This window comes from Typopeltis vanoorti, chromosome 21, assembly GCF_054136105.1.
Source record: "Typopeltis vanoorti isolate ZY-2024b chromosome 21, IOZ_Tvanoo_1.0, whole genome shotgun sequence".
In the NCBI taxonomy this organism is placed as follows: Eukaryota; Metazoa; Arthropoda; class Arachnida; order Uropygi; family Thelyphonidae; genus Typopeltis; species Typopeltis vanoorti.
In genome coordinates, this window is record NC_143569.1 from 39,311,537 (window position 1) to 39,324,200 (window position 12,664).

The 12,664-nt window shown below is 34.4% G+C and overlaps 1 protein-coding gene across 1 annotated transcript in view; it reads left to right on the top strand.

The window, feature by feature from the left end:
• Positions 1-12,664, top strand: part of na (sodium leak channel non-selective protein na) — a 1,005,813-nt gene that overhangs the window by 363,130 nt on the left and 630,019 nt on the right. The window contains exon 13 of the mRNA XM_090411658.1: positions 588-755. Within this exon, the coding sequence (XP_090267784.1) occupies positions 588-755 (168 nt within the window). The remainder of the gene's footprint in view (positions 1-587; positions 756-12,664) is intronic.

Here is a 12,664-nt window from a genome sequence, read left to right on the forward strand (position 1 = left end):
GTTGAATACTATTGCTAATACTTTCTTTTCCTATTATCATTACTGGTAACCATATTCTTATTATTACACGACAATGCTATTTATTTAGCAGTTTCACCTGTTTTAGTCCTCTTTCTTTTGATAATATCAGTTATATTCACAAAAGTATTATTTCTCTAATACTTTTGTGAATTCCACTTCTTTCTCCTTTGTTTGATTGTGCTATATTCACAGCTGAGTTTGAGTTTGTGTCCATAGTTAATATATGTTCCTTAATGAAAACAGTGTCAGCCTTGTTTAATTGGACAATGCCCTACCTAGCATGCCTTTCATTCAATTTTACCATCATTTTGCTTAAGGTTTAAGAAAATTTGTAAAGGTTAGTAAAGATTTAAAATACCACATTTTATCACAAACCACTGTTACAAATGAACAAGCTGTGCTATAAGGTATTTATATGTTATTCAAAATAGACCTAAACTTTGTAATTGTGTGAATTATTTGCTCTCCCATACCGATGATTCCTCACTTTAATGAATTATAATGTGTCAATCATTAAATGTTATCCATTTGATATTTAACATGCATTTTCTTACTGTTTGTCATAGGTTGGCTTCACACTCTTTTTTGATCTTGAAGTCATATTCAAGATATGGTGTTTAGGATTCCATAGTTATTACAAAAGGTCTCTTCACAAATTTGAACTGTTATTGGCATTAGGAACAACTCTTCATATTATTCCTGAACTATTCATGACTGAATTAGCATATTTTCAGGTAATGATTTAGTAACATAAATGATTTATCAGTATGATGGTATATTTTACTCTGCAGGCTATGCCATATTATAACTGCGGTTTCAGTTTTGTTTTATAAGTCAGTATTCTATGAAATACTATAATTATGATATTTTCAAAGATGTTGATGAAAGGTACAACTGTCAAAAAAGATGCAAGTATTCACCAACCAGTTCCAGTTAATTTTTTGCAAGTACCACTCATTCAGGTGGATAGAATAGCCCTGGAAAATATCAATCTTTTACTCAACCTTGTCACTTATCTCTCAGCAAATTTTGCCATTCATGAAATTGAGTGCCATTTGAAATGCACCAGTGCAGTTTTTGGACTTTTGAGAAAACTGGTCTTTAATTTATACGGCATCCATGCTGAAACAACAAGAAAACATTTTACTGTACACACTGAAAAACCAAAAACAAAACAAAAAATACCACTGTTGCTTTTGAAAAATCTTTAAAGTTAACTAATAACAGCATTTTGACTACATGAGTATTTAGGAGATGATAATCTGCCACCAACTTTGCAGGATTAGTTATCATGTCATCCATATGCCAGCTACCCATCTCCAAAACAGAATTTCTCAGAACTAAAGGAGGGTTAAAGAATAAAAGGAGGGCAAAAAAATTGTTCGAGAATAATATTCAAGGATAAGGATGAAGACCATTATGAAGAAATGTGACGATGACATAAAAAACTGAGAAGTTTTGTCTCTATACTGGTTAAAATGGAGAAGGGCATTTTCTAGAGCAGTATTTCCTAAACTATCAATACTACCCCCTTTTAAAAGGGTACACGACAAGTGGGTGACTGAATAAAAGATCAAATATGCAATTCTATTCTGTTGATCTATTACCAGGTAAATTTAAATATTTTTTTGAGAAACAAGAACGGTATAAACATAAAATTTGAAAAATCTCGCTTAGAATTAAGTTTATTTTTATAGTGTAGAATTATGAATTGTATAGAAGTTATATTGAAATTTCCCATACAAAAAAAAATGAGTCAGCTAGTTAATAAATATTTATGGTATATATTTTTGTTTATATCGTATATCAAAATTTGTAGGATTGTTTAAGAAAGAGATGGTTAAAAAGAGTGGTCCGAAAATGATTTTAAAATGAAAAGGTATAATTGCACAATATTAAAATAAAGAAAAAAGATAGTTTTTATAAATTCATTTATTAATATTATTTTGTAATTAACAAACATATTTACACGTTACATATATACATTAAACAAAAAAGTATATGAAATTCAAAACAATTTTGTTAAATTTATTAATTCATATTATAGTTATATGCAATACTACGTAAATATTCTATTATATTTTCCCTATCGTAATTAATAACTTTTTTCAAAATTGTTTGGTCACCTTCATCGTAATGTCTACATTTGTGCTGATGTCGAAAACCTGCTACTGCTCTTTCATAATCAACATCATATGTTTTTTGAATTTTTTATAGTCCATTTATAAAAATCCATAAATTTGGATGACTTGCGCTGCTGCCAAAGCTCAATTGAAGTTTTCGATGACTGGCTTCCGCAAAATTATTTGTTCTATTGCTTCCATTTATTGTTCTTTGGTACACAGACCAAACGTTTGAGGAAAAAATCGGTTAAGCCCTGGTTCTGTTATTCCTTAGACGACTTATGTATGTGTTTGTAAACATTCTAAAATTGGTTCAAATTCATTGGATAAATGAGTCTCAAGTTCAGAAATAGCGTAAATAATAACTTGTTCTGGAACAAAAGCAAGCGAAGTAATCATTTTTGAATTTAAAGCGAATTGAGCATCAGAATTATATCTGGTCAAAAGACTGCGTGAAGCTAAATGCTTACGAAGATTTTGTACGAGATGAAAAAAGCAACCATTTATGCTAGATTGTGGAAACACTATATGTAACGCTTGATGAATGGGAATTTCAAAATCAACATTTATATTTTCAGGATCTAGTAATGCCCACGTTTCATGTATCATATAAAATAATTTTGTATATGTTTCAAGAGTCTTATTAGGTAGTAAACAATATAAAACAGGGAAAACAGGACCTCCATCCTTTGTAGCCAAAATAACAAAAATTTGAGCAAAAAGAGGGGGAGAAAGTAAAAATGTGCCATCCATAAATAATTCATTCATGCTTTGGCTCCACACTGCATGGCTTTCATGACCAAAAATTAATATTCTCATTGGGTCGACCTCTTCTGATCCAGAATCACCCAATAAAAAACTTTCAAATTATGATGGACTGAATTCATAATTTAAGTATTCTTCAGGAATAATTATTGTTTCCCTAGAATCAGGATTGATTGGGACTTTTAAATTTTTTAATCTTCTTCTTTGAATATTTCTGCACAGACTGCTATGATTTGGAAACATTCCTTCTACCGTGGAAGGAACATTTTGTAGAACTTGAGTTCTGATTTGTGATGGGTTGCTCATTGTCATATCCGCTAATTTTTTGGCTGTTTTATTAACTTCTTGCGTTATTATTCTGTTCACATTTCCAGAACTGCTACATGTATGTTCCTGTTTTTCAGAAATTAGTGATACATCACTGACACTTGTCCAGATTCTACCTTTGCATCCTTTGTTTTTATTTTCACATCACCAAAATTGAATTGAACCTTTCTTATCAATCTTGTCTTTAACATAAAGATACCTATTCCAAGCATATTTTCCCTTGTCTCTTTGACTTAATAATCTTGAATTATCCATTTCTGAAGAATAGAAACAAAAAATATAAATATAAAAATAAAATTTAACAAAAGTTTTCACTATTGGTATAATTAAGAATTTTTTCAGTACTATTTTTCACTTGTTGGGACACAAATAAAAGATTCATCATAATAATTGTACTTAGCAGTTTGTTTCATTTGAGAGATAATCAAGAGTTTGAAATTTATTTAAATTAATTTAGATGTTACGTATACAATTTAGTATGCGATTAAGATTATAAATTTTGAATACATACCTTTTATTTACTTAGAGTTGATCTTTGCACGTGGTAACTGTAATGTTGACACAAATATTGGAAATGTTGTAATAAACAAACAACTAGTGTTGCTGTTTAATAGAAGTCAAAATATCTTGCGAATGCATATTGAACTAAATAACCACACACAAAATGCACAAATGATAAATTGCCAAAGAAGAGACCTTATGCAGTGAAGCTCAGAAATACATCTTCACACAATAAAAATAAACTTAATTATAAGCGAGATTTTTCAAATTTTATGTTTATACCATAATTCTATGGGAAATTTCAGTATAACTTCTATACAATTCTTAGTTCTACACAATAAAAATAAACTTAAATAAACTTAATTATAAGTGAGATTTTTCAATTTTTTTGTTTATACTGTTCTTTTAACTCATTTTTACCTGGTAATAGATCAACAGAATAGAACTGCATATTTGATCTTTTATTCCGTCGCCCACTTGGCCATCGCCCAGTTGACCGTTTCCCCTTTTAAAATATTAATAACATCAGCATACTCCTTTTCTGGCAGATAGAATTTGGACAGTTTATAATGATATTTATTTCAAACACAGATAAGTATAAAGGTATTGATTTTTAAATATTTGCATCATTATCATCATAAATTTCCTGATATGTACACTCAAGGGTTGTTCAGGCTATTATGACAGCACTACATGATTAAGTTTACATTATTATTAATCTCCTATCTGCAATTTTCCTCCAAATTAGTCTGTTACTTATGAACACTCCGATACTGTCATATCTAACATTTCATTCTTCTAAAGCAGTTCTGACTGAATCAGTACATTTAGACCTGGGTCTCTTTCCTTTCATCTTGGCATCAAACACCTGTTTTGATAACCTTACCTCACCCAGTCTATTTAAATGGCCATACCACCTTAGATTAGTTCTGCTTACACATTCTTGAATGCTAATAATGTCAACTTTCTTTCTAATATCTTCATTTTTAATATGATTCTGTTATTGATGCCATCGGGTCATTCTCCTAATTTTTCTCAGATCCCTCCTATCTGTGATATCCAGTCTTTGATTAAGTGCTGTATTTCTAACCTAACTCTCAGATCCATAACTTAAAATAAGTTTGAACACTTGTTTTTTATACTGCTAGTTTGGTGTTTTGGCTAATTTCTCTCTTATTCCATATGCATTTATTCAGCTGGCTACCCACCATACCAGCTTTGCTTATTCTGTTGTCTTTTTCCAGATCTAACTTGATATCTTCACTAAAAACTGTGCCTAAATAGCTGAAATATTTTACTTTCTATAGAGTTGTTCTTGCCTATTTTCCTAGTTTTGGTCTTTTTTTTGCTGATTTTCATACCAAACTTGTTATAACTGTTATTCAGTTTAGTTAGAGAATCCTGGAGACTTGCACTAGATGCGTTTAGGAGCACAACATCATCAGCATAAAGAAAAGCACTAAGTTTGACATGTCCAATTCTAATATCAGGTTTAATACCACTTTTCTTCATAATCTGATCCATATAAATGATGAATAAGAGTGGAGATAATGTGCCTTACCCTGATTTTGCATCAAACCATCTTCCTGTATTTCCTTAGATTCTGACTGCTGATTGCCAACTTAAATATAACTATGTATTGCGCTGTATATGTTCCATTAACCCCGTACAATTGAAGTGTTTTGAAAAGCGTTTCTCTGGGCACTTTGTCATATTCCTTTTCCAGATCTACAAAACTTAAAAGTACAGATCCTTGTCATATTCCCACAATTTCTCAACTATTTGTCTTAAAGTCAAAATCTGATCTTGACAACCTTTATTGGTCTGAACCCAGCTTGCTCTTCTCCAAGTTTCTCTTCCACAATTTTTCTCTCCACCTCTTTTCAAGTATGCTTGCATAAATCTACAGAGGAATTTCAACACTTAGTATTGAAATTCCTCTGTAATCCTCACATTCAGTTTTATTCCCTTTTTATAGATATGTGATATGAGAGCTCTACTCCAATCATTGGGAATTCGACCTTCTGTCTAGGCCATCTAAATTATGCAGTGTAGCCACTGCATAAATTTTATACCTCCATAATTAAGCATTTCTGGTTGAATATCATTTACTCTGGCTGCCTTTCCACATTTCAAGTTTTGATGACTTTTTCTACCTCAGGTATTGATATGTACTCCTATTTGCATTCCTCTTGAAAATTTTCTTGTACAGTTCTGTTACTGCTTGGTTCATTTAACAGTCTTTCAAAATAATTACTCCAGACATTTAGAATATCTTTATTTTCAGTTTTAATGTCACTTTTGTCATTTTTTGATTTATTTTAGAATACAGAATACAGCGTGAAAGACTGTTGCATAAATTGGAGAATATGGGATTAGATTATAAAATATTAGTGTGGATAAGAGGACGGCTGACTGACAGATATCAAAAAGTGGTATATGGGAAATATGAGTCTGCAAGATTTAAGGTAACCAGTGGTGTACCACAAGGATGAGTTCTTGGTCTATTGTTATTCAATCTATACATAATGACATTGGGAAGGATTTGATAAGTGACATACAGCTATTTGCTGATGCTGCAAAGATAGGTAGGGTAATCAGGAATGCTGCTGATATGCAGTACTTGCAGAATGATTTGAATAGGCTGGAATTGTGGACATGGGAAAATGGATGTAAAGTCATGCACTTTGGTGTGATTAGATATCCAATGTTGTATTATATTGGTGAGATTATGTTAGAGAAATGTGAGGTTCTCCACTCAACTTGAGATTTTTTAATAATGGAAAAGTGGCTTAGAACTAGGACTTTTGAAAAGCAAAGCAAATGAAACAGGTGATGCTAACCCTAATTGTGATACACGTTGTAACAGTGAGTAAATCTGATACTATTAAAGTAGAAGAAACAAGCAGTTCAAAGAAAAAAACACAGTAGGAAATATAAGAGTTCGTATTAGGAATTTGGGTTTACTTGTTGTGGAGAAGAAAGTGAACAGAAATCTCAATGTGTTTTGTGTTATGAAGTGTTGTTGAATGAGTGCATGAAACCTGCGAAACTCCTACGACATTTAGAAACTAAACATTGTGATGTGAAAAATAAACCAGTTGAATTTTTTCAGCTATGCTTAGAGAAATCATGGGAAAGATATAGTTTCGACCATGGGTTTGATTAAAAGCAAGGTACTGGAAGCATCCTATCTTTTAAGTTTGCGCATAACAAAAATAGGGAAACCTCATTCTATCGGGAAAAATTTACTACTTCCAGCTATAAAAGATGTGGTAAAAACTATGTTTGGCAACATAGTTACTAAAAGATGTTGATTTGATTCCTCTTTCAAATGACACTGTCAGTCGCAGAATTAATGATATGGCAGGTGATGTAGAATCTCAGTTAATTGAAAGAATTAAGAAGAGCCCTTATTATGTGTTACAAATAGATGAGACTGCTGATGTTACAAATGATGTACAGTTAATATGCACATGCTAACAACATTCATGACGATATTCTGTTTTGTAGAACTTTGTCCTCACGAACAACTGGAGAACAAATATTTCACACTCTCAATAATTACATAATGTACAAAGGGATCCAGAGGGGAAAAATGTATGGGCTTCTGTTCGGATGGAGCTCGTGCCCTTACAGGCAGGCAGGCATAGTGGGGTTGTTTCTAAGGTCAAGGAAGTAGCTTTATATCAAGGAAGTAGATATAAATTGGGTACATTGTTTCATACATAGGGAAGTGTTAGCCTCCAGAGGAATGCCACCAGAATTTAAAACTGTGCTAAACAATGCTGTAAAGCTAGTTAATTTTATCAAGGCTTGATCTTTAAATAACAGGTTATTTTTAGTACTCTGTGATAAATGGGCAGTGAATATATACAACTTTTGCTTCATTCTGAAATTCGCTGGGTTTCCAGGGGCAAAGTACTAACATGGTTATTTCAATTAAGACACGAAGATTTATTGTTTGTAAATGAACATAATTCTGATTTTGCATCACTCCTTGTTGACGAAGCATGGGTATCAACACCATCTTATCTTTCAGGCATTTTTTTGAAATTAAATGAACTAAATCTATCCCTTTAGGGAAATTCTTCAACTGCTCTTGATGCCTACAACAAAATGAAGGCATTCAAGAAAAAAACTTCTGTTATGGATTAGTTATGTAAAAGACTGACAGTTTCACCTTTTCCAACATTGGAATCCTTTTTAGTGGAAAATAAATGATATTTTTGTTGATTTCTGGAAAGGGTTTGTGAGCACCTCAGAATTCTGAAACATATTTTCCAAATAACTTTTATAAGAAATTTCGCGATCCATTTCAGGCTTACAGTCACAAGAACGACCTTTCATTATCGAAAAAACAACAGTTAATTGAGCTTTCAAGTGAGAGAGGGCAATTAAAATGCAATTCTGTGATCTTGGTTTGGCTCGATTCTGGATCTCTCCTTCAGTAAGCAGTGAATTTCTCAAATTATCTGAAGAAACATTTAAAATTGTCATGCAGTTTTCTGCAACCCGTCTTTGTGAGAAAGGATTTTAATCAAATGATAACAATATACAGAAATCGTCTTAGTGTGTGTGCCGATTTTTGATTAAAGTTGAGCAATATTGAGCCAGATATCCAGCAACTCTGCAAGGGCCAAGAAGCTGAACCATCTCATTAGAAGTAAGTAATAACATAATTATATCATATTATTTATTTGTTTAATAAAAATTAAAACTTTGTTTCAATGATAATACACTTTTAATTGTTTACTTCCAATTTAATTAATTATGTTTCCATATGTATTCAAAACATGCTTTTAGATTTATTATGTTATAAATGGCACAGTTTTTTCCCAAATGTTGGTAATCCCCACTTAAGTTTTTTAAAAAAAAAATTACGTAACTTAGTGGTCCGTAGAATTGCTTTAGGCATTTTACTAGTCCTTGGGCTTAGAAAGGCTGAGAAACATTGAACTAAAGGATACCTATTAGGAAGTAACATCCTAAAAAGGTACCCCTCTAGGAGCTGGTTAAACTCAACATGAAATCTTAGAATGACTGTCTCCCATGTTCAGGAGGGGAAGAGAGAATAAAATGGGGGGAGGAGTGTTATTGATGATAGCTGATGAACTGCAGCCAAGGAGAATAGAAGTTGAACTGCAGGATAGAGCACATTTGAAGCTATTTGGTGTGAGATTGAGACTAGCAGAACAAAATATACAGTTGGGTGCTGCTATAGACCAGGTGATGGAATAGATGATGGAGATAGTATGCATAAGCAAATAGACACAATGAGTGGAAGGAGGGTAATTATTATGGGAGTTTAAGTTAAGGAATATTACATCCCATATCGTTTCTTAGCCGAATAAGAAACTCAAAGAGTTTCATGCCGAATATAGTAGAAACTATATAAAGTTCGGCGATTCCAAGCGTAAGCAAATACCTGGATACTGCAGCAACTGACCCTAAAGGTAGTGCAAGCTTAGGCAACTCATGTGTAAGGTGGAGCAAGCTCCGATCACTATTCTTGATATTTACCCATAATGTGAACTTAGCTTCTAGGAGCTGTATTTCTGTTCAACATTATGAGAGAAGGTCACTATCCAGACTGGTTTCAACCTTTATTGAGGTCTCATCAGTGAGTAGGTAAACCTAGTTAATATCAAGTTTGTAGCAAACAGAACTTACAACCCTTCTATGAGTATTGCCGAGAGGTGTCCTAATAAATTATTAGATATATGAAGATTCGGCGACATATGACTTGTTAAGTTAAGGAATATTACATCCCATATCATTTCTTAGCCAAATAAGAAACTCAAAGAGTTTCATGCCGAATATAGTAGAAACTATATAAAGTTCGGCGATTCCAAACGTAAGCAAATACCTGGATACTGCAGCAACTGACCCTAACGGTAGTGCAAGCTGAGGCAACTCATGTCTAAGGTGGAGCAAGCTCTGATCACTATTCATGATATTTACCCATAATGTGAACATAGCTCATAGGAGCTGTATTTCTGTTCAACATTATGAGAGAAGGTCACTACCCAGACCGGACAACTTAAACAAGTCATATGTCGCCGAATTGAAGCCTTTGGCTCTTCATATATCTAATAATTATTATGGGAGATTTCAACAATGGTTACATTGATTGGAAGGAGGAGAGGACACATGGGAGAAAGGAATTGGATTTTATGTAGTTATTAAGGGATAACTATCTGCGACAGCATGTAATGGAAAACACCAGGGGTTCAAGAGTGCTTGACCTAGTAATTGCATCTGAGAATTTGACTGTAATGAATATGACCACGCTGCTAATAAATTGAGGAGAGTGATCATAGGGTCTTGACCTGGGAGGTGGCTAAATGTGTGGAATTTGCCTGGTATAATTCCACATGTGACCTGTCTTAATTTTCAATTAAGACAGGTCACATGTGGTAAGTATGATAAGCTTTGGAGATTGCTTGGTTCAGTGCCATGGCATGTAAAACTGCAAGGGCTGGTATGTTGATAGCGCATGAGAGGTGGTTAAGGAGCATTTGCAGGAGGTAATGACTGACTGTATACCTAGAGTCCGAATAGTAAATCAAGTAGGGGTTAAATGGATGAATAACACCATTAAGCTTGAGCTGCAAAAAAGGAAACAACTGTGGAGGGAATTTAAGGAGGAAGGTGACCTGCAGGCACACGAACGGTATAAAGCACAGGCCAGAAGGGTAACAAGTGTGGTAAGAAAAGCAAAAGCAGATTATGAAAGGGAATTAGCCATTCAAGCTAAAGAAAATCCCAAACAGTATTTTCGATATGTTGCAAGTAAAAGAAAAAATGTATACGGCAGAATGATTTTAAGGAATGTCGATGGTAGGGAGGTAACCGAATCAGTTGATATAGTGGAATTGCTGAGCGAGCACTTTGCAAGAGTATATCATCCAGGTGGTGATATTGCAGGAATGAAAGAACCAACAGCTTATATGGGAATTGTTTGTGAATGAAGTAGAGGTGAATGGTCTATTACAAAACCTTAATGTGAATTCTCTGTGGGATCGGATGGTATACCAGCTCATGTCATATGTGAAGTGGCTAAAGAATTGTCAGTACCCTTGACCATTTTGTTTAATTTGAGTCTCAGGTCTGGGCTAGTCCCAAGGGGGTAAAAAGGAAGAAAGAGGGTAAAATAGTTCCACTTCATAAAGGAGGTTCCAAGACTGCTGTTGCAAATTACCGACCAATCAGCATATCAGGAGTCGTTGTCAAGATCTTGGAGAGAGTAGTCAAGAGAAAAATACTGGAATGGATAGATGAAAATGGGATACTGTATGGGGGATAGCATGGTTTTGTGAAGGGTAGATCATGCCTCAGTAACTTCTCACGTTTTATAACACAGTGACGGCTGAACTGGATAAGGATAATTGGTTTACAGTGATTCTGCTGGACCTTGCTAAAGCCTTTGACAGGATACCACATGGAATTCTAATCAGTAAACTGCAGCATATGGGGATGGATATAGGGTTGGTAAGATGGATAAGAGGGGTGGTTGATGGAGAGATATCAGAGAGTAGTTTATTCAGGAGTAGAGTCCAAAAGACAGCCTGTGAGGCCACAGGGTTCTGTTCTTAGACCACTGCTATTTAATTTGTTCATTAACGATATAGGAAAGGATTGGAGAGGAACTGTTCATTCGTTTACTGATGATGCAAAGTTGGGTAGAGCAATAGTGAATGCACATGATGTCAAAATTTTCAGGATGATTTGGATAGTTTGGAGGACTGGGCTAAGGAGAATGGATGTCAGTTTAATGTGGCAAAATGTAAGGTTATGCATTTTGAGGTGAAAAATTAGCAGCAGTATACCACATTGGTGGAACTATACTCCAGGAGATTGACGAGGCCAGGGATTTGGGAGTGTTGGTGGATTGGGAGTTGAAGTTTAGGGGGCACATTGCAAAAGTGGCTAAATCAGCTCATCAGATTACTTCATTACTGAATCATACTTTGACAAGCAGAGACAAGCAAGTTATTGTTCTTCTGTATCGAGCCTTGATAAGACCCAATCTTGACTACTGTGCCCAGATCTGGGCGGCACGGTTTCTTCTTGATGGGTAGAAGGTGGAGAGAATCCAGAGATGAGTGATCAAGATGATAGCAGGTCTATGGAATTAATCTTATGAGAACAGGTTGAAGATTTGTGGGTTGCAGAAATTAGTTGATAGGCGGAAAAGGAGTGATATGATTGAGATGTTCAAATTACTGAAGGGCTTCTATAAGATTAATTCAGAGGATATTTTTGAGAACAGGACTGGTGGTGGGAGGACTAGGGGGACCATCCATGGAAACTGGGCCAGAGTGTGGTTAGCAAGGGTGTCAGAGCTACGTTTTTTACTTGGAGAGTGGTGAACGAGTGGAATAAGCTGCCAGAGTCTGTTGTGGGTGCCAAGACTGTGAATGAGTTTACAGGCAAAGTATGATAGATACTGTGTGAATGTTGAATAGTTGTTCTTGACATGATGTTAGGGCCTCCCTTGATGAGTTTAAGGACTCCTTGGAGTTTCCTGTAATAATAATAATAATATCTTTAGCAGATTAAAGTAGCTGTATTTGTTGAGGTTTGGGGAGTGCTTCACAGCTGATTCTAATAAGAGTCTCTTAGACCTATATCAACTTCTATGCATCGCAGTTGTCTCCTTCCACTTAATCGTATATGAAGGGATGTCTGTAGCATGGTCTGCCATTCTTGACCTGCTATATGAATATCCACAGATGTAGTTTTTGTTTTCAGCCGATGTTAACAGAACTACCAATCTATCGAAAGCAAGCTAAGTTGCTGGCACAAAGAACTTTATACATTCTGCATTGTGCAAGAGAATGAAACTGATTCTTGAAGTTGCTATTTGGTTGTATGGTTTGAAAGTAGCATGCAGATTATATTTGCTGAGAATTTTAGTTATC